This window comes from Lethenteron reissneri, chromosome 12 (genome assembly GCF_015708825.2).
Source record: "Lethenteron reissneri isolate LAM-NWPU_2019-01 chromosome 12, ASM1570882v1, whole genome shotgun sequence".
In the NCBI taxonomy this organism is placed as follows: Eukaryota; Metazoa; Chordata; class Hyperoartia; order Petromyzontiformes; family Petromyzontidae; genus Lethenteron; species Lethenteron reissneri.
In genome coordinates, this window is record NC_083790.1 from 7,907,936 (window position 1) to 7,928,978 (window position 21,043).

The 21,043-nt window shown below is 44.6% G+C and overlaps 1 protein-coding gene across 1 annotated transcript in view; it reads left to right on the plus strand.

The window, feature by feature from the left end:
• Positions 1-7,231, plus strand: part of LOC133341844 (procollagen galactosyltransferase 1-like) — a 34,659-nt gene extending 27,428 nt beyond the window's left edge. Inside the window, exon 12 of the mRNA XM_061550622.1 lies at positions 730-7,231. Within this exon, the coding sequence (XP_061406606.1) occupies positions 730-1,093 (364 nt within the window). The 3' untranslated portion in view covers positions 1,094-7,231. The remainder of the gene's footprint in view (positions 1-729) is intronic.
• The last annotated feature ends 13,812 nt before the right edge of the window (positions 7,232-21,043 follow it).

Here is a 21,043-nt window from a genome sequence, read left to right on the forward strand (position 1 = left end):
CTTAATACTGGCAGACAATCATCTGACCCATAGGTGGCAGCCATCTCAAGCCAGAGGACGAGAGGACTCTAGCCGCCACGCATATAAAGGATTTATAGTGAAAAACTTTGTTTTTACGGGTTATACTTATTAGCCCCAAACCAGGGTTGCGTTGCAATGGTGGGCCACGCAATAAAACTAGGGCGTGGTGACGGGCCACGCAGGCACTACGACGTCACGCGCGGCAGACGTTATGGCGCCGCGTTGGCGTCGTGACGTCATAACGTGACCTCTAACCTCTTGTCTCCAGGTCTCTCGTCTCTCTCCTTCTCTCTCGTGTTTATCCTGCCTGCATCTCATTCATATTATTCTCTTCTCTGTAGCTCTGCCATGCCTAGACCTTGTTTCTCTCTCGCTTTCGTCTCGCCAACTTGCATCTCGAATTTTATATGGCTCGGCAGGGCCGGTCCGTGATCTTGTGCGCTTAATATCTGGCTCATAGGTTGCAACAATTGAAGAACTCTAGCCTAAACCACTCGTTCTCTATCCGCGTCAATTCAGCACACGTTTCTCTTCGTATATTTCCTGCTCCCTGCACTTTGCGTGTGTCACCCCGTGTTTGGTCTTCTTTCCAGGATCCATTGTAGACTCGTGTCCAGACCATCCAGTCTTTTCTCTTTATCAGGTGCCATCCTCTCGCCCCAATTGTTCTCGCCCTGTATTTCAACTTAGTCCCCTCCCGCCACGCAGTGAGCAGTACCTCGAGTACTTTGAGCCGCGGGACCTGCGCGCGTTCTCGGCCGAGCCGCTGCTGGTCTACCCGACGCAGTACACGGGCGAGGCCAACTACGTGAGCGACACGGAGACCTCCACCATCTGGGACGATCGGGACGGCACCGCGGCCCCCGACACCAACTGGGGGCCCTCGCCAAAGATGGAGGGGCCCGGGGCAAGCGGCGGCTGCCGAACATTCGTCCGACGGCGGAGGCAGGCAACGGTGGCAACAAAGGGGAGGCCGACGAAGCCGGCGGCACCAAGGGTTGGGAGGCCAGCGTGCCCGCCGGAGTGGGGGCCGTGGGCGGCGGCTGGCCCGAGAGGGGGGCTGGCGTCGTGAAAGGCGGCGGCGCCTTCGCCAAGGAGCTCGTAGACACACAGGCCGCTAGGAAAACGCTAGGTGGCGCCACGGACATAGCCGACGCCACCGCCAGAGATGAGCTGTAGCGGCAGCGGCGTGTACAGACATCGTCGGCACGCGCACACACACACACACCTACACCTTTGCCGGATCGCATGGCAACAGGTGATTGCGCACAAGCGGCTTTGACATATTTTTTTAAACCTGTTGCTGCGATGCATTTGTTGTTCGCGTTTGTATTGATCTGGTGTGGAAGGAACCACTTGGGATTTAAAGAAAGTACCTGGACAGTTTTGATAAAAGTGGACTCAAGTCAGGGCTATGATGTCGACAGGGTTTCAGTTGCAGGTCCGTTCTACCTTGCGGCTTTAAAAAAATGTATAATTCTGAACTGATAATTTCCCCGGCTTGTGAAAAGGATTTGATCAGGAGGGGTCGTAAGAACACCTCACGTTGTGCATTCAGGCCTGTCTGCTTCAAATCTGTTGGAGGTGCTGTCACAGTATTGTTCACTGTACAGCAGTTATCTTGCCAGTCTGGTTGTGATATTGTAGTTTTGGTTGCGTGCGTAGCATTTGCTGAATCCAAGTATTCTAAGAAATGTAATCCCTGTTCTTGCCTTTAATGCTGAAGCCTCTAATGGTTGGCTGTTTCATTATTGCTTTTGGCAACGTTTATAGTGTCCTTTTCTTTTCACTTAGTTTTAGGATGTCCGCTGTATTATTTGTATAAACTGAAAACCAAAATGCCTTATTGTAATAACTTCCACCTTGTAACATACATTAGCAACTCCATTAGCTTTATAACATGATTTTGTACAGATTGCATCTTCATTAATACAAATTAACTGCCTCTTGATGTTTTACGCTAATACTATTAAACGCATCTCATTATCTCTGTACTGCCAAGGGGCATATAATTTTTAAAGGATATGGAATAAACTAAAGCATGCGAGTACATTATCTATACCCCAGTCGAAAGCTCAATTCTCTCTCTGTATAAACTGCCCTCCGATTACATCTGTGACCTCATCAACATCTCCTGGCATAAGCTTTCAACACTTTCTCGGCTAACTACGTGCCATATCTCCTGATTCACACTAACTTAATAACGACTGATGCCATTGAAAAAACAACACTACTCATTTGTTAAACTTTGCACATTTCGACACAAAAACCCGGCATGTGTTGCATGTTTTTTTTTTTGTCAAAACGTTCGGTTGTTGTTTCTCTCTCTCCGACTACTTTGGCTGGAGTTTCAGCAGTGAGTGCAAAATGCGCAGGCTATACTACATGACGAGACTATGCTGTGCATATTACGTCAGTGGAGATTTATAAAATAATAAATCGTGCCCGATGCAGCTTGGTTCAAGCGTTGGGCCTGCATCGGAGTTTTGTTTGCCGGTGCCGATCGTCCGTGGTTAGGATTCTGCAGCTCGTATTCGGTCGATTCCCCGCTTGCCGATTGAAACGATGGATGTTCATTTTTCAAATGAACAACGAGAACAAGCCTTGCATCACCGCAGCCCAGGTGAGCTGTACATACATTAGTCAAGTTTCTTACCTGCACCCCCCCGCTCCCCTCTGTATTATCTTATTGTAAGGAGTGGAGGGGCAGGCCTTGGCAGGTGTTCTCGTTACTTGAATACAATTGATCAAGAGAAATAAACTTGGACAAATATTTAAACTGATTTGCTACAGGGGGTTCACAAACTTACCAGCACTGCCCTATGATATCAATTGTTGATGAATATTGATCATTTACCGAAACAATACGTGCATTGAATCGCGTATATATATCTAAGATTCGGTGTATTTTTTTGGTTCGTATACTTTGTATGTATCGGGTTCATTTAAGACCACTCCAACCACTTGAGACCCGGTGACCACAACAATGATAAAACAAGATTGGTCCTTCAATTGAATCACAACCTGGGAACGCGGCAATTCATCGAAACAGAAGGCAGGGAGAATCATTATTCCTCTCCTGTGCTCAGTGCCTTATCTACAATAGCATTGTCAGTGGGAATGCGGAAAGGCTTATGTAAAATACTGTAATATAATCACTACGAATCTGATTTATTCGCTCTCCAAATTGTGATCACAAGGCTTCTGTGAATATCAAATGCCGCTTATGGATAAATCTAAGCAGATCCTCAGTCTAGATGTTAACAATAGCTCTTTATAAGGTCATGTGATTGCTGCATAAAGCTGTCTCTAGGGTTCACAATACTTTACCTGAAGTATAATTTTGCTAAAGAGTAGTTTTAACTTTCAGTAGAAGCTGGATGTAAATGCGTTTATTTCATCACAGTTCTGATATAAGCAACGCAAGCTTACATTTTTGGTTAATGTAAGCTTGGTGGGGCGGAGGCAACAGGGCAACTTCTGGTACAAGCACATGTCAGATATAAGCACGGCTGGACTTGCGTCCAAGATGATAGGCAAAAGCGCAGCCCTGCAGTTGCTTTCTCACACCACTGCTGCGGAAGGGCCTCCACTAGAGGGAGCTCTAGAGAGCCCACACACTGAGTATTTGACCTCTCCCACGCCAGCAAGAAGTTTTGGAAGAAGTGTGGAGTACCCACAGTTTACCCCCACGAAATACAACTCGCCAACCGACGGAACTCCCAATGGGTGTGCTTTTTTATCCAGATTCTGTTTTGACAACAGCTCGGTTCGTACGTGGCCTTTGCGGTGTGTATTTTACGTTCCAGGAACTCATTTAGTCTTTACATGAGAAGGCGAGCGAATGCGCACACAGGTGCGTCTTGGTTAAGCTATGTACAAAGTAATTTGCTTTATTTTGATACAATTGTTGGATTAAATATTGGACATCTAACTATCAAACTTGAGAAGCTAAAACATGTACAAAAATTATACCTCTGAAAGAGAAGAAGAATATCCTAGAGGACACAATAGCAATATGAAACAATGACATATTTTATTTTAATTTTACTTTTATTAATTTTAAATTTTTACCTACTTGACTTTACCGAAAAAACCTAAGAACATAACAATGAGTCATCCATCGAGGTGTCTACGATTTTGTTTTCTCTTATGGCTGTTTAAGCTTTTTTTGTAACAAAAACAAAGTTAATTGTTTTCGGTATGTCCATATGAGCATTAAACATGTTTTGTTCTTCCAGTATTTTGTGTAAACATTGAATGAAATATGACTGTACATTATTGTATTTCCAAAGCGCTGGCTTTCATAACCTACAGCTTTATCTCGAAAGTTTTAGTCAGTCCGGCTTTGGAATTTATGTTAAATAGCATATTCAAATTTCTACGCACTAATCCTGTATAACATGTATAACTTATTTCGTATTAATGCAGTGTACGCGTGTTTATAACTCATTTCTATTCATTATTTTGGAATTCATGTATGTTGAACTTCTTTCACACCGTACGTAGCCAACCAGGCTAATCAGAGGTGCGGGGGAAGGACAACAGACTAAACACAAAAAGCAGTTCTAAAGAAATGAGTTCTCAATCGAGATTTAAAAGTGCATAGCTCCAGTGGCTTCATAACAGAAAATTGGCGAATTCCAGCCAATGAACGTTTATATAATCACCAACCCATGTTAAGTGGTCAATGCCTCTCGCCCCAATTTACTTGTGAATGCCTAGTTAGCCTGTGTAGACATCTAAAACCCTGCATGTGTCCCAATCACTTTTTAAGTGTTATTATTTTACAGAAATGTACAGCATGCGTAATTTCAATGAGTTACAAATTCTCCCTCGGTCACATTAAAAGTGTTTTTTGTTCACCATTGAATTCCTACAACTTATATAATTCCTACAACTTATTTTTATCGGTACAAAAGGATGTTGTTGAATTATAGAATGTGTAATACAATGCCCGACCATTTAGTTTTTCACACGACAAGCATACGTTTATGTTCAAAATGTGGTAGGTGCATGAAGATTCTTGGTTCTTTCGGTAAAGTCACGTAGATAGAAAATAAGAATTGAAAATGTATTACCGAAAGAACCAAGAATATTAATTCCTGCAGTCATGAAAGTTTTAAGTCAAAATTTAGGTCTATGCAGCTTGGATATTAAAAAAATGAAACTCTCAGTTGGGTGTTGCTCTCGAAAATCTAATTGACGGATGGTTGGACTTTGGGTGCCAGAGTAAATCAGCGTACATTCTTTAGTTACAAAGATGTAGATCGGTGAACACGTTTTAAGATTTAAGACTGCTTCTAGGTTACCAAATTGATGCATTTTTTCGTTCATACTCCGCGCTGTGCTTCGTATTTTAGGCTTGGTCTATGATAAGACCTCGGTTTTTTTTTTAGAATGCACGCCTCTTTTGAAGTCATTTTGCGGCTTGTGATATGGAAATGAGATTACGGTTCATTCCACAAGGCTGGCCAGAGCAGACGGGCATGAAAACACATCATAGTCAGCTGGAAAGATGTGCGTTCAGAAGTCTCCGTCATGAAAGTCAATAGAGTTTCGTTGTCAGGACTGGCAGAATGTGGTGCACGGTGCTTGGTTCAGAACAGAGTTTATACATTATACATGTGTTCTTCCATCGAGTGAGCGACATGCTTGCCTGAGGCTGAGGTCGGCTAGAAAAAAAGCCTGCCGTGAACACTTTACCATTTCAAGTTAAAACATTTTTTTTTATTTCTCCACATGTTGAATGTTGGTTGCATGTTAATTTCGCCGATTGGTGATTACGGCCATGACATCTCCGGAATGCACCCCCCTTCATCTTTTCGCACATGTACCGTCTGATGAGGTTACAAATGGAACCGTCAGCGTTGGCATGTCCGCTTTTTTTTTGCAGAGCAGCTGGCTGCAGCGTGCTCATGCAAATCGGTTTCTTGGCAGCGGAGAGCAATAGCGTCATGCATTTTTAAAAAGTAATTATTGTAATGCAATTACGTTTCTTTTACATGTGCATGCATTTTTATTTGTTGCTGTGACAATGGCCAAATGATGTTAAATTGAGAAGGGGAAATAAGGGAAAGCATTTTCAGCAATTTTTTGCTGCCTCTGTGCAGTCACGCGATCAGTGATTTGCAGCAGTCGGCCATCCGCTGCTTTCATTATGACCTGAACGGTGCTGTAGATATGACCTTTTTATGAATAAATCTTGTTTAAAACCCGAGGATCACGTGGAATTGAGCCCGTGTAACCCGTGCAGGGGTTGCGCTGTAGAAACAGAGATCAAGTCCACTTACACCCACACACATTGGTCCATTGGAAGGTTTTTAAATGTTAATCGTGTGCCACGTTAAACGAATGCGCCTATTGCTGCTGACGTGCCTTGAACACTATAGCGCTGCCCAATGCATGTGCACTCACGAGAAATGATTTCGGGTCTTGACAAATCGAAACAGAAGAGCTAAAACTGGGATACTGCTACGAGAAGGTCGTGGTTTCGATCCTGACCCTGACGTCTGGATATTTGGAGTTTGCATGTTCTCTCCGTGGTCGCGTGGATTCTTCTCCAGGTATTTGGCTGCTATAAATGTCCACGTGATAAGCCACTTTGTTTGAGCTGTCATTTGTGGCCAGGCCGCTTCTGAAAATGAGCTCTATAGATATCTCAGTGGGCCTTCCCTGGTAAAGTAAAAAAAATAGTTTCAGAACCCAAACCCAGGCGAGTAGTGGTTTGTAGATCGAGTGGGCAGGGAGACACTTGACCCAGGTTACCGCTATCCGTCAATCGCTCGTGATTGGGGTTGCTGCGACCCAGTAAACACGGAACGTTGGTTCAAAGCTTCAATCCGCAAGCCAACGTTGACGCAACCTCGCACGCTTGCTGGGGACGTGGCGATACTGCTACGACGCAATCGTCCACATTGCACAAATGTTTCTCTATCATGACTGCCGTGGCTTCTGAACACAATATATTCCGATTTTATTTCCCGACTAAAGATTACGAAATAACGAGAACACATTAACATCCTCAGTAAATAGCTGTTACCGATGAGTGGTTTGTAATGTGTTTTCCAGAGTAATTGATGTTCTGGTGGCTATATGACCACATTCATGGAGCTCGTTTAATGATTTCACAATGCCTCGAATTACTGACAACATGTGCATTATCAGCATTATAGGTTGTAAAGTTGCAATCATTAAAATATTCATGGTGGCTTCTGTCGAGTGCACTGCATTTGAAGAACTTAGCCGTTATTTGTACTGGAGGTAAAACTGTAAAATGCAATTACACAGTTATGAGAAACCGATATTGCAATAATCTATTGTGAAAATTTAAATATAATTGTATTGTAAAATATGCTATGCTGGCAACGCTACCTTTAACACAATGGACTATGGGAACTCCTTCCACCGTACCACAAACGAGTGCCTAGTCTGGGTAGGTGCTATGTATATATGTATGCTGAACTTCTTTCGCACCATACATAGTCAACCGTACTAATCCGAAGTGCGGGGCTAGTGCTGGACTATGGCAGCGATGACACAGCAACGTCCCAGTAAACATGGACCATTGGGCCAACGTTGGCCCAACAGTTCTAACAACATACTCTTCGGTTCTTTCGGTAAAGTCACATAAATCAGCAGTTGTCCTGCTGTATCGGTTCCAACTGATGACGGTCACTTGTGTTGCGATCGAAACGTCGTGATTCAATTCTTATTTTATGTTTTATACCCACGTGACTTTACCGAAAGAACCAAAGAGTATGGATCCCTGCAGTCACGAAAACTTCAAATCTAGTTCTAACAGCACGCGAACGGCATGTGTACTGGGACGAGCACACGCATTGTGCCTGGCGCTCATGCCTAAAGTACGCAGCGTGATTTTTGTGTGACTGGGTAATCCAGGGTAGAACCTTCGGCATTGGCCATAGACGACGTGAAGTCTATACGTGCCCTATCCACCACACATTCGTGGCTCGGTTGCGATGTTTCACTGCGAATTCCACGGGCGACTTAGGCTGATGTTAAATGTGCAACTTTTGTGCAATGACGTTCACGCATAGTCGGGTTTTTAAATCCTTTATATTAAGTTCACTTGCTTGCTTGCTTGCGCGCTTACGACCGTGCAAATCTTTAGGTCGTTTTTTTAACCCACTTCCCGTGATCCAATCGAGCTGACATTTTGCACACAGACTCGTTGTGCGTGACAATTTATTTTCGTGAATTTTTTCTCTCCAAAATTTGACACTTTTTAGGAATAGATTTATTTATTTCATTACTAATTGCTTAATGGTGGCAGGCAATCATCTGACCCATAGGTGGCAGCCATCTCAAGCCAGAGGACGAGAGGACTCTAGCCGCCACGCATATAAAGGATTTATAGTGAAAAACTTTGTTTTTACGGGTTAATTTTTTTTCACCCTTTTCTGTCCGTGTTGCTCCATTTAGCAGCAGTTGTACAGCACCGAGGAAATAAGAGTTACGTGTCGGTCTGCAAGTCATAAATCTGTTCAGTATCACTTGAGAGTTTTCTGACCTCGTCGCTCACCTGCATGGGAACGCGAAGGCAATGATCACACCTGGGCTGGGCGTTCAGACAAGGAGAGGATATGTGGGGTGGGGGGGGGGTCAGGCCGTGGGAAAAATTGTACTGTAATATATTAATCGTCAACGAAATTGGTTCATGATTGATTTTAATCACTTAGTAATGTGCAACTGTGCTGAATGAAAAACCCGTTGAAGTGACAGGATCTGACATGGGGCGTTGCGCGTTCATTTAAAGGTCGCAAAACATGGACGTGCAGGAGAGTTGCACCGTGTAGCAGCTTCACGCATCCGTGTGATATATAGGGCTGAATGCCAGTCTTTGTGGCTCGGAGAGCCAGACTAATGCACCTGTATAGTCCATGGAATTTTGTATTAATGCTTGAGGCTCAGAACCACGTATGTGGTTAATACGGTGGGTGCGGTGTTACCGCTCAAAATGCCAAAAGCCAAAGGCAGCTCTCTGATCCCTTAGGGTTCCATAAATCCAACGGGCCTGAAAAGACGAATGCACCTGCATGGTTTTAGGGTTTATGCATTTTTTTACGATATTAGGACCTAAGTGCCTGTGTGATAGTTTTGTTATTCAACAAAGTCCAGGTCTCAATACTATCTTTTCACGAGTATCCTGCAGTGGGTGTTGGATAATTTCCCATTTAAGTAATTGATTGCATGTAAGAGGAAATCAGAGTACTTGGAGAAAACCCACTGATTAAAGATGGTAACAAAGACAAAGATCCCCGCATAGCCTTAACCGACTGTTGGGGCAAGTGCTGTTAGCGAGCACCAATGAAGGCCGGCACGGCACACGAGGGGACGGGTAGTCAGCACCACCCTTGACCGCCTTTGTCTCCCCAGTGGCGATCTTACACACCACACCAGGTATTCATTTGAGGCTGAGTCCATCTAGGGGAGGCCCAGGACCAGTCAGATAATCGTCACTGGTGTTTGTCGTGAGCGGGAATCGAGTATAACGCTCTGGTCATCACAGATGGGTTCATGATCCAACTTGCTTTGCTGGCATTTGACAGTTACATAGCAGCAGAGTGGGTTTGGAGGGTTTCACAAATCTGAATAATTAATACACTCTTCTTGGTTCTTTCGGTAAAGTCACGTAGAAGGGAAGTAATAAAATAATAAAAATAAAACATAATAAAATATTATATTATTTTATTATGTTTTATTTACCGAAAGAACCAAGATGATGAATCCCTGCAGTCACGAAAGCTTTAAATCGAAAATTAATACACTCTTGCCTCCAAAGCACTGGACAACACGCATTCAATGCATATGCCCTGAATCGACAGACCTTCGATAATCCACGCTGAGCAGCATGATGAAGCGTAGTGAAATAACCCCCACAATCCGCACAGCTCTCATCCAGCCGTGGCTTCACACAGAGCTGCGTCTGTGCACGTGTATTCACAAGCTGTGTGTGACCACACCTCAATGTCCACTACGCAAGAGTTTCACTACTCGAGCTCCAAAGTGAACTCCGGGCATGATGAATGCCTCCGGACCCCATCTCTAACGCAGATCCCAGCCACGTGTGGACCAGGCGTGTGATGGACGGGCTGGGCCAGCGAGTCGAGTAGATAATAGATAACACATGAGGTGCACCGCTATGTATCCCAACGTAGAACTCCTGGGAGGAATGCAGAGCTCTGGAGCGTCGTGCATTGGACATAAGATTCATATTCTGGGTCGATCCCGCACACTGATGCTGGTGGTAAATCTTACGTATTTGGAAGTGTGTAAATGCAGTAATTTTAGTCTTCCTGGGTATGGCAACTCCCCTGACATGCCTCACTGGCTACTGAAAAAATAGGTGCGTGGCACTTTAACGCATAGATCACCCAATCATATGCTCCCTCATTCGCCCGTCTCGCGTATTAGCCATCCTCAACATTAATAGAGGAAGAGGTCACGACCCTGGCAGATCAGTGGGAAGGTTGGGGGGGGAGGAGGCTGCAGCCTGCAGAGGCTGCTGGGCGAGAGTGACGATGTACACGATGATGATGATAATGATTGTGGGGACGGGGGTTGGGAGGCCTAAGGGAAATGAAGTGTCGCTCGTTTGGGAGGGAGATTCGTTGTTAGATCTCGGGGTTTCGTGAATTTCAAGTTCAAGTTCATTTATTAGGTATAGCCCTGTGAGCCATTTGGCTCTTGAATCGGGTGCAACCGCAACAAACAAAAAACAAAAACAAGAACAAAAAACATCTTAAAGTGAATATGTGACTAAGTGCAAACAGAAAATCCAAGAAAAGACAGCAAAATATTGCAGAAAAAAAACCGTACACCAACGCTGTGTGCAAAAATCCCAGTGGGATGCAAGTCAAACAACAACAACAACAACCACAAGACAACTTAGATTAAGGCCATCAGTCTAAATTTGGAGGAGAGGTTGCGAGTCTGGAAATGTTAAAGTCCATTTTGTCATCCTGGAGATGGTTGCGTAAAAAACTTGACATGGTAATTTATCTTGTCACTTATTCACCCATGAAATGTTCCACTGAGTCCCAATACCCTTTTTTAGGGGGGCCCAGCATCGGGATGTTTGGTCAATTACATGAATTAGTTAGCATGTGTGAGGAACGCAGAATACCTGAAGAAAATCTACGCAAATTGGGTAACACTTATCCTCTGCAAAGATAGATTCCATCCTTGCTATACTCTACTGCAACCTCCTGGTCACCTGCAGCCAAACTTGTAATGCGTTTACAAATGAAGAGAAAACGCTAGAGGTGTTTGATGCTTTTGAACGATAATTGGGTTATTATGAATTATGTTCCAACTTTGGTATGATCAGCGTTCGCGAATACATTGTGTCCGTGACACACTTTGAGTCTCAATATCTCCTTCGGTGATAACTTCATCGTAAAACCGTTCGTCATTTTCAATGGATACCCCCCCCCCCTCGTCTTCGTCAAAAATAAGACGACAGTCCTTCAACTCGGATCCTAATTTGCACAAATCAACCTCCTGTGGCGTAAACGCTGCCCTCAATCTCACGCAATCATCCACTCTTTCAGCAACCAGCTGTCATCATCATCATCATCGGGCTCGGCATAAGCTTGTCACTCAATCCTCTGGAGCTCTCGAGCAAAAGAGGCAGCTCGCGTGAGTTCGTGGTTGCGCTGCAGGTTCAGAGCTGCACAGAGGCGACTCTAGCCAGAAGAGGGCAGCAAAACATCAACCAGTCAAATGCGAGGCAGCTTCTTCCATCAGGCGCGATAACACGATGTCACACGAGAATAGGGATTTCTCCTTTTTTCTGGCAACAAAACAGGTGTGTTAAGATGTTAAAACACCAAACTGAAACCTTTTACAAGGAATCGTGTCTGCATTAACCGCAATACTTTGTTTTTTTTCAGAATGCAAACAAAAAACGTGCTCTGATAATATTTGCATTGTCTTTGAAACGGATTGGTCCACACCAGAGACGGCTTTCTTTTGAGCCTCGTCTCAAACGGTGTTCGACCAGAGGACGCTAAAAGGCGTACAGCACAAAGACAATGCCACTATCAGAGTAATGAGAGCTCGGGGTTAGCAGCTACATCATGGGACCTCCTTTGCCAGTACCAAAATATGAGAATAGGTTTTCCCCTTTTTTCTGGCAACAAAATAGGTGTTAAGATGTTAAAACACCAAACTGAAACCTTTTACAAGGAATCATGTCTGCATTAACCACAATACATTAACCACAATACAGACACGATTCCTTGTAAAAAGTTTCAGTTTGGTGTTTTAACATTTTAACACCTATAGTAATAGGGTTTTACCCTTTCAATTGGTACAAAAACTGACACCTTTATACAAGGCATCATGTTTGCAATAACCACAACACAAGCAGTCAAAATGCAAACAAAAAGAAACAACTCTGATAATGATAATGATGTGCACTGTCGTTGAAGTTGATTGATGCCTTGTATAAAGGTGTCAGTTTTTGTACCAGTTTAAAGGGTAAAAACCTATTACTATATATTTTTTGCCACTGGTAAAGGAGGTCTCATAGTGTAAATTTTAACACCTGTTTTGTTGCCAGAAAGAAGAGGAAAACCTCCTCTCATAATTTGGTACTGGCAAAGGAGGTCCCACGATGTAACACGATTTTTGTTCCTGAGTAGTAAGTGTTATTTTCTAATTGTTTATGCCTCAAAAGTATAGAAAATGGCTCACCAAAAAAAAAGAGGAGGAACAAAAGAAATTAAAAGCAAGCGCAGCAGAGAAGCAACCCCCCTCCCCCAACAACTACGTCACGTGAGAATTCTAAAATATTGCACAAACACGCATCAGTGTTAAATTAATTCCTCATAGCGTAAGTCGGCTCTGGAAAGATACATTTTAGACTGATCATAGTGTAGTTAAGTTAACAAAAGCACGAGACAGATCTTGGGTAAGTATTGTGCACAATATGTAAACAGACGCATTTGCGTGAAGTGCATTTGCATGTAGGCGCGGCTTCATTCTGGAAGAGCTGAACATCACATTTTAAATAACCAGCTACGTGCCGATTAAGAACAAGGTATTATTAAATCCTTTATATTAAGTTCACTTGCTTGCTTGCTTGCGCGCTTACGACCGTGCAAATCTTTCGGTCGTTTTTAACCCACTTCCCGTGATCCAATCGAGCTGACATTTTGCACACAGACTCGTTGTACGTGACAATTTATTTTCGTGAATTTTTTTTTCCATAACTTTACACTTTTTAGGATTTTTTTTAATATTTAATTACCAATTGCTTAATGGTGGCAGGCAATCATCTGACCCATAGGTGGCAGCCATCTCAAGCCAGAAGACGAGAGGACTCTAGCCGCCACGCATATAAAGGATTTATAGTGAAAAACTTTGTTTTTACGGGTTCATTTTTTTTCCTTCCAAGAGACACCTGGGATGAAAGTAAATGCGGTAAAAATGGAAACTCTCGCAGTGTAAACATTTAGGGGCCGTCCATAAATGACGTCACGCGATTTTGGACGATTTTATTTCGTCACACGACGTCACAAAAAGTCAGACCCCCCTCAAATATGACGTCACAAAGCTCTGCCCCCCCCCCCAAAAAAAACCATGCTTCTAATCACTTTAAACTATTGTCATTGTGTATTTAATGTGGCGCTGCACTCTGATGTTGTAGGAGAAAACATTTATTAAAAAGTCTATTTAATTAAGTAGAACGTGTTGTCTATATTTATTTAAAGTTGCGCATTTGATGTGACGTCACATTTCTCAACCCCCCCCCTCGTCACACATCGTCACAAATGTCTGACCCCCCCCCCCCCCTTAGGTGCGTGTCGTCATTTATGGACGGCCCTTTACTGCACTGCTGTGCTTGGTTTTGGTGCTCTTAAAATGTTAGACTATATCCTGCTCCCTCGAATCTGCTTATGCAAAATAAACTTGAATCATTAAAGGTGTGTTTTCAATGCTTGGCAAAAACGAAACTCCCCTCTGTTATGAGTTGGCTTAGCCCGCCCATAAGGGGGCTTAAGCCCCTTACACTTCATAGAATGAAATGTGAATGAAACTGAATGAAGTGTTATATCAGCCCCCCAGCCCATAGGGGGCCCCCGCGCACTTCAAAAAATTAAGAATGAAATGTGAATGAAACATGAATGAAGTGTGATATCAGCCCCCAGCCAATAGGGGGCTCTCTCACACTTTATAGAATGCACTTCGCGTACGGAATTGTCATGCGTTAAAAATGCGCTCTAACGTATGTGTATGTATAGTGCATTGTCTTTGTACCGTCCGCCTTTCGGCGTTATCTGGTCTGACAATGGTGATACTAGGCCCTAAAGAAGGCTGTCTCTGGTGTAGACCAATCAGTTTCAAAGACAATGCAAATATTATCAGAGCGTGTTTGTTTGTACGTTCACCACAAGTATTGTTTGTGGTGAATGCAGACTTGATTCCTTGCAAATTGTTTCTATTTGGTGTTTGAACATCTTAACACCTGTTTTATTGGCAGAAAGGGTAAAGCCTATACTTATATTGTTTCATACTTTAATACTGGCGAAAAAAGGTCTCATTTTGTATGTTGAACTTCTTTCGCACCGTACGTAGTAAACCGTGATAATCGGAGGTGCCGGGGAAGGACAACAAAGTAAACACAACATTTTTTAATTAATGTAAATTCAAGAATTGGTGATTAATAATGGAGATAATTCATATACAACTGTTAGCAACTCATGTATTGATGATATAAGTTTCCCAGCCGAGTGCATTTCGCTTTTCACAGTTGCAGAAGGTAAAAACCATAATAATTTTTAAAATTTTAATAGGTAAGGCCCACTGAGCTATACATATTTTTTCCACATAATAAGCGAAGTGGCTTATTACGTGGACATTTATAGCAGCCAAATACTCTAAACGCATATTTCTAAATGGGGAGGGAAAAACCAGAGGACCCAGAGAAAAATCCACGCGACCACAGGGAGAGATACATGCAGACTCCAAATATATCGGCGAAGAAAATAACATCGCGCCACCGTGGCGACGTGACCGTGCCAGCAGCATCTGTGCCACACATTAAACATCGCAAACCACCATGGCTCTGAGCTTGACTTAACTTGCTTCAAAGTTCCTGCAACTCTGCTCCAACCCATCCCACGGATACACGTGGCCCTGTGTCGATTGTCTTTAATAGCACTCAGATATTTTATTCCGAGTTCCAATTGTTTTTTTCTCTCACTTAGCATCTCCTTAAAAATACCAAATTTCGTGCAGGCTCAACCGTGACACATTGTCAGCTGGGCCGCCCACTTTTTCAAAGAACGAGGTCATTCAATGACTGCGCAGTCATTGAATGACCTCGCTCTTTCTCACGCTGGCCATGCGAACTCCTCTGCCAAACCCCGGACAATACTCAGCCCCCACCCCTTGGCACCACCGTTCCATGCATGGCCTGTCTCGGCCAGAGCAGAACGTTTGGTAACTTGAGTATATTCCAAATACGGAGTTTGACTTCTATATTGGGGGAGGTGGGCAGCGGTTTGCTTCATCACTCACATTATGATTATAAAGAATGTATTTTTAGTCTTAATTGTAAACTACTGAAAATGAATGAATGGGCGGGGAGTTACCCCCCCCCCACCGCAAAAACCCCGCTCATGGCACGAGATTCCCTGCGGGACTTTGTGGCATTCGCATTGAACCCCTGCACACCCTCCCGCACTCTGCCATTCTTTATGCGTCCGCCACCGCCGCCACTGCCGCCCGCTGCTCGGCAGATTCATCCCATATTCTCTCTATAACGCCGTCTTCCCATCTCGACAACGGCCTTCCCGCACGCCCTCTCTCCATCACAATTTCCCTTTGCGTGATTGCCTTTTCTAGGCCACTTGCCAAGCTTCCTCTTCTCATAATTTGCCCAAAGCACCTGCGCTCTTTCTCTGTGGTGTACTTGCTTCAACGGGCTCCTCTATATTTTTTATATTTCAGCCGGTTTGGTGACACATTTGTCTTTTCTTGCCATCCAAGAGAGGTCACGCACTACGCGGCTACATGGCATCGCAACTCAACATAGACTTTTCTTGCCTCACCTGCCCATCGTTATTGCTCGTTAAGTCATATCCAACACGGCGCACTTGGCAATACCGTCTCACTACCAAGTCCCGGTGTGAATTCGCGTGTTGAAGTTACTCCTCGCTATAGCTGGTGTCTCCTTCTCCCCTCTGTGCAGCTGATTCTGGTGTTAGTGTCGGACCTGAAGTAGTCGAGCCTGTTCCCTCCATGCTTTGATTTGCTAAGCGCGTTAGATCTGTCCCACTCGCTCGCTGCCAAACACCTCTCCTCCCCCTCAACTTGCCTTTTTAAGGGATTACATCTTGAATCATTGCCTCACTTGATGCAGCTAATCCGGCTGTGACGGTCCCACCTGATGACGGAGACTTGTGTTGCCTCCGAAACGTCGTGATTTTTTATTTTTATTTTATTTTTATTTTTATTTTGATGTTTTACTTACGTGGCTTAACCGAAAAAACCTAAGAATATGAATCTTTGCAGTCACGAAAGCTTCAAATCTAGAATTAAACACCAGAAGCTTCGTCTGCTCGCACTGAGTAGCAGTCAGTCCGCGTTTCACGATTTCATCTTTGACCTTCAACAATATTCGTTTCAGTTCTGCAGCACTCTCAGCTAGTAAATGTGTACAACTGCGGACATGATGTTGTTAAAATGATGTTGTTATACTGGTAGGAACCTCCTGGTTACACCAGCCCACAGGGGATTATTGTGTCCGTCGTGCAGGGAGGGGCTGGGTGGGGAGGGAGGGGCTGGATGGGGAGGGAGGGGCTGGGTGGGGAGGGTGGGGCTGGGTGGGGAGGGAGGGCAGGGGCTGGGTGGAGAGGGGAGGGTGGGGCTGAGTGGGGAGGGTGGGGCTGGGTGGGGGGTGGGAGGGGTGGGGCTGGGTGGGGAGGGGCTGGTTACCCCGTGGTGCCCTTATAAAACTCAACGTTTAACCAGCTCACGCCAGCTTGTGCCCGCCCTCACAGTCGGGCATATTTGCGGAATACACCACGCCGCCGTTGACCTTGGAAATTGACCGAGCAACCCAACGTTCCTACCAGCTCCCTCCGCAGGAATGTGTTTTAGCATTTGAGCATTTCACCTCCTCTTCGGCTGCGCGCGATTTTGTATCGCACCGTTGTTATTGGCTTCCTTCTATGGCCCAGATCTCCCTGAGCCAAGAGACTCTCAGGCCCCATCGCCTCTCGACCCGGTGATAATTAAGCAGAGATCTTGCGTGCTCGCTCGCAGCTCAAGCACGCGTCTCACGGCCAGCCCTCCCACGTTAATCCGGTAGCCCTCTCGTTAACCCGCGTGTTCATCACGCCGCCTCCCGTTCGAAAGCCCTCCGGGGCTCTGGATGAAAAAGCTCTCAGATATCGCGCGTTCAGTGCGAGCCAGCCTCGTGGTTTCTCGCGGTCGGGCGTCAACGGAGTAGCAACGTCACGTGTTGCCCGGTGGAGATATTTGCTCCCACCATAGGAACATACAATTAGTTAATTTATATGTATTGTGCTTCAGCCGCACCGAACCTCACAATATTAATATCCAGGTGCCTGCCTTGGCTCCTTCCACCCTCAACAAGGACTGTTTTCTTGGAATGTCTCATTTACTTGAAACAACAATCGTGCTGTGACGGTTCCACCTGAAGACGGAAGCTTGTGTTGCCTCCGAAACGTCGTGATTTTCATTTGATTTTTATTTTACTTTTATTAATTTAACTGTTTTAACCTACGTGACTTTACCGAAAAAACTTAAGAATATGAATCCTTGCAGTCACGAAAGCTTCAAATCTAGAATGTATTGTTTTACTTTGTTGTTGTTGTTGTTGTTGTTTTAAGCCAGGTAAGGCCCCCTGAGCTATAGAGTTCTTTTTTAGAAGCGACCCGGCCCCAATTGATAGCTCAACGAAGTGGCTTATCACGTGGACATTTATAGCAGCCAGATGCTCTAAACGCGCGATGTTGATTCTAAACGTGGAGGGGAAAAAAACGGAGGACCTCCGGGGAAAATTCCACGCGACCACAGGGAGAAAGACACGCAAACTCTAATAATACAGCCGTCAGGGTCGGGATCGAATCCACGACGTCCTGCATATCAGGAGAGGGAGTTAACATTAAATAGATAATTGTTCATCCCTGGCTCAGGGCTGTAATGAGGAGACGAGTTTCAAGCAGATTTTGTCAAAACCAGTTGAAAACTCAAGAGGCAAAGGTAGTGTCCCTTTGCTCGTTTGAATGAGAATCTACTTAATAACAAACACGAATGCTACACAGAAGGAGTAATGATACGATCTGCTCATGCCTGTGGTGCATTGTGCTCTGGCGTCTCGTCGCCCACGGGGGATGATTGTACTGTACACATTTTTATATTTGTTTTATCTCCAGACTCTCCCCATTGAGTGCAGACAGTGAACGTATCATCAATTGATTATGGGTGTGCACAAAATTGGCCAACTCTGAATAAAAAAAAACAACAACCTGCCACTGGTGGTTAAATATTGCGCCAACATTTGTTGACTTGACTCTAAGAATCTATAATGAAGGTGGATGAGCCTTCAGCTGCGGGGGTAGAGGGTGGTGGTGGGTGGGCCCCCCCCGCCCCGCCCCCCACAAACAGGGCCCCCAGAGGCAATGGTGCTGCTCGAGGCATGGGGGAAGCGAGTGGACAGACAGGTGAGGGATTAGTGATGCCTGGCTGTTCCTGGAGGCCCCCTCCAATATTGAGGTCCCCTTTGGTCACAGATTACACTGCCGCCGCCGCCGCCAGCAAGCGGCAAAATGTCCCCAATGCGGCAACAGCTCTGCCCTGCACAGCGTCGAAACACAGAGCGGATCGTCTGCTGATCGGCTGGCTCGCCAGGGATGTGTTTTTTTTATTCAAGGGATAATGACTATGAGACGGTTTACATGTGTATGGCTGTAGCATGTTCGCCAACGAGCCGTGTTAATCGTCTTGGTTCTATTTTTCGATTTAAAGCTTTCGTGACTGCAGGGATTCATCTTCTTGGTTCTTTCGGTAAAGTCACGTAGAATGGAAATAATAAAATAATAAATATAAAACAATAAAATAATTCTCACGACGTTTCGGCCACAACGCAAGCAGCCGTCCTCAGGTGAAGAACCGGTCTGTCAGAAAGACAGCGTCTGAATGAACACCACCAAGCTTGGCAGCGTATATTTAAGCTGGGTTGGAGGGAAAAGAGCGACTGGACAAAGGAGCAGATGTTAGTGTAAATGCGTTAAAGTCACGTAGAAGGAAAATAATAAAAGAATAAAAATAAAACATAATAAAATAATTCTCACGACGTTTCGGCCACAACGCAAGCAGGTCACCTGAGGACGGCTGGTTGCGTTGTGGCCGAAAACGTCGTGAGAATTATTTAATTGGTTTATTTTTATTGTTTTATTATTTCCCTTCTACGTGACTTTACCGAAAGAACCAAGAAGATGAATCCCTGCAGTCACGAAAGCTTTAAATCGAAATAGAGCCGTGTGAAGTCACACAACGGGTTCCTCTGCATGTGTGCCCGCAGTTTACCCCGTTGCAGCTTGGGGCAGTCCGAGATTTCTCCGTGACCATTTCTTCTTCGTATTATTATTATTCTTATTCTCTTCCTAATCTCTGGCTTACGCTGGGAATTCTCCCTGCGCGGAGCTGGGGAATGACTCCGGTGTCGTGGCGCACGTGGTCGCTCCGTTGTGCTGGAGGGTAAAAAGGGTCAGACAGTCCTGCGCTCTGTAGCCACCGTCAATACCTGGCGACCCCCCACCCCACCACCGCTTGCTCGACGCTTTCATCGCAGGCGAGCTGTCAGGAAGGAGTTAAATAAGAACTTGCCCAAGCCACAGGATGGCGGTGGCGCGATGTTAACTACCTCGCCTGGTATACAGGGCGTCGTGGGTTCGATCCCGACCCGGACACCGTGTTGTACATGTGGAGTTTTCATGTCTCTCTCTCTCTCCCCGTGGTCGCGTGGATTTTTTTTATCCAGGTCCTCCGGTTTTTCCCATCCACATTTAGAAACGGCGACAATAAACATCCACGTGAGAAGCTGCCACTTCGTCGAGCGATCATTTGTGACCAGGCCTTACCTGGTAAACTAAAAAGTGTAGAACAAAAAATCACGACGTTTCGGAGGCAACACAAGTCTCCGTCATCAGGTGGGACCGTCACAGCCGAATTAGCTGTATCAAGTGAGGCAATAATTCAAGATGTAATCCCTTATAAGCAAGTTGAAGGGGGGGAGGAGAGGGGGGGGGAAGCTCCTCCCCCCCTTCAACTTGCTTATAAGGGATTACATCTTGAATTATTGCCTCACTTGATACAGCTAATTCGGCTGTGACGGTCCCACCTGATGACGGAGACTTGTGTTGCCTCCGAAACGTCGTGATTTTTTGTTTTATTTTATTTTCATTAATTTTGATGTTTTTACCTACGTGACTTTACCGAAAAAACCTAAGAATATGAATCCTTGCAGTCACGAAAGCTTCAAATCTAGAATTAAAAAGTGTAGTTTTATTTGAGTAAGTTTTGTACATTTAATTCCATTGGTTCTGATATCGCCCAGGTTATTAGCTGAACTCCGATGGCTCGACTCCAAGATGCAAAGGTCTGGAATGCTGCCTCAAAAAAGAACCTTCGTGCTTTTTTCACGATTTGATTTATGTCTCCTGGAAAATCAATAGAAAAATCATAAAACATTTAATTCTCGCATCATGGCAGTATCAAAAGCCAGGCACTCCATAAATCAGACGCCCAAACAACACCGCCGGGATTGAAATGTGACGTGACCTATACGATTATTGGTATTTTTGCTACCCGCCGGCATCTGATGTCCTCTCGGGCTGGCAATTTGTTTTCGTAAGAAATTTTTTTTGATCTTAATGCATACCGCAATATTTTAAATGATAAATAAAAAATAAAAATCCATTTGAACACATTGTAAAAGACAATAGTTTGGATTTTTGTT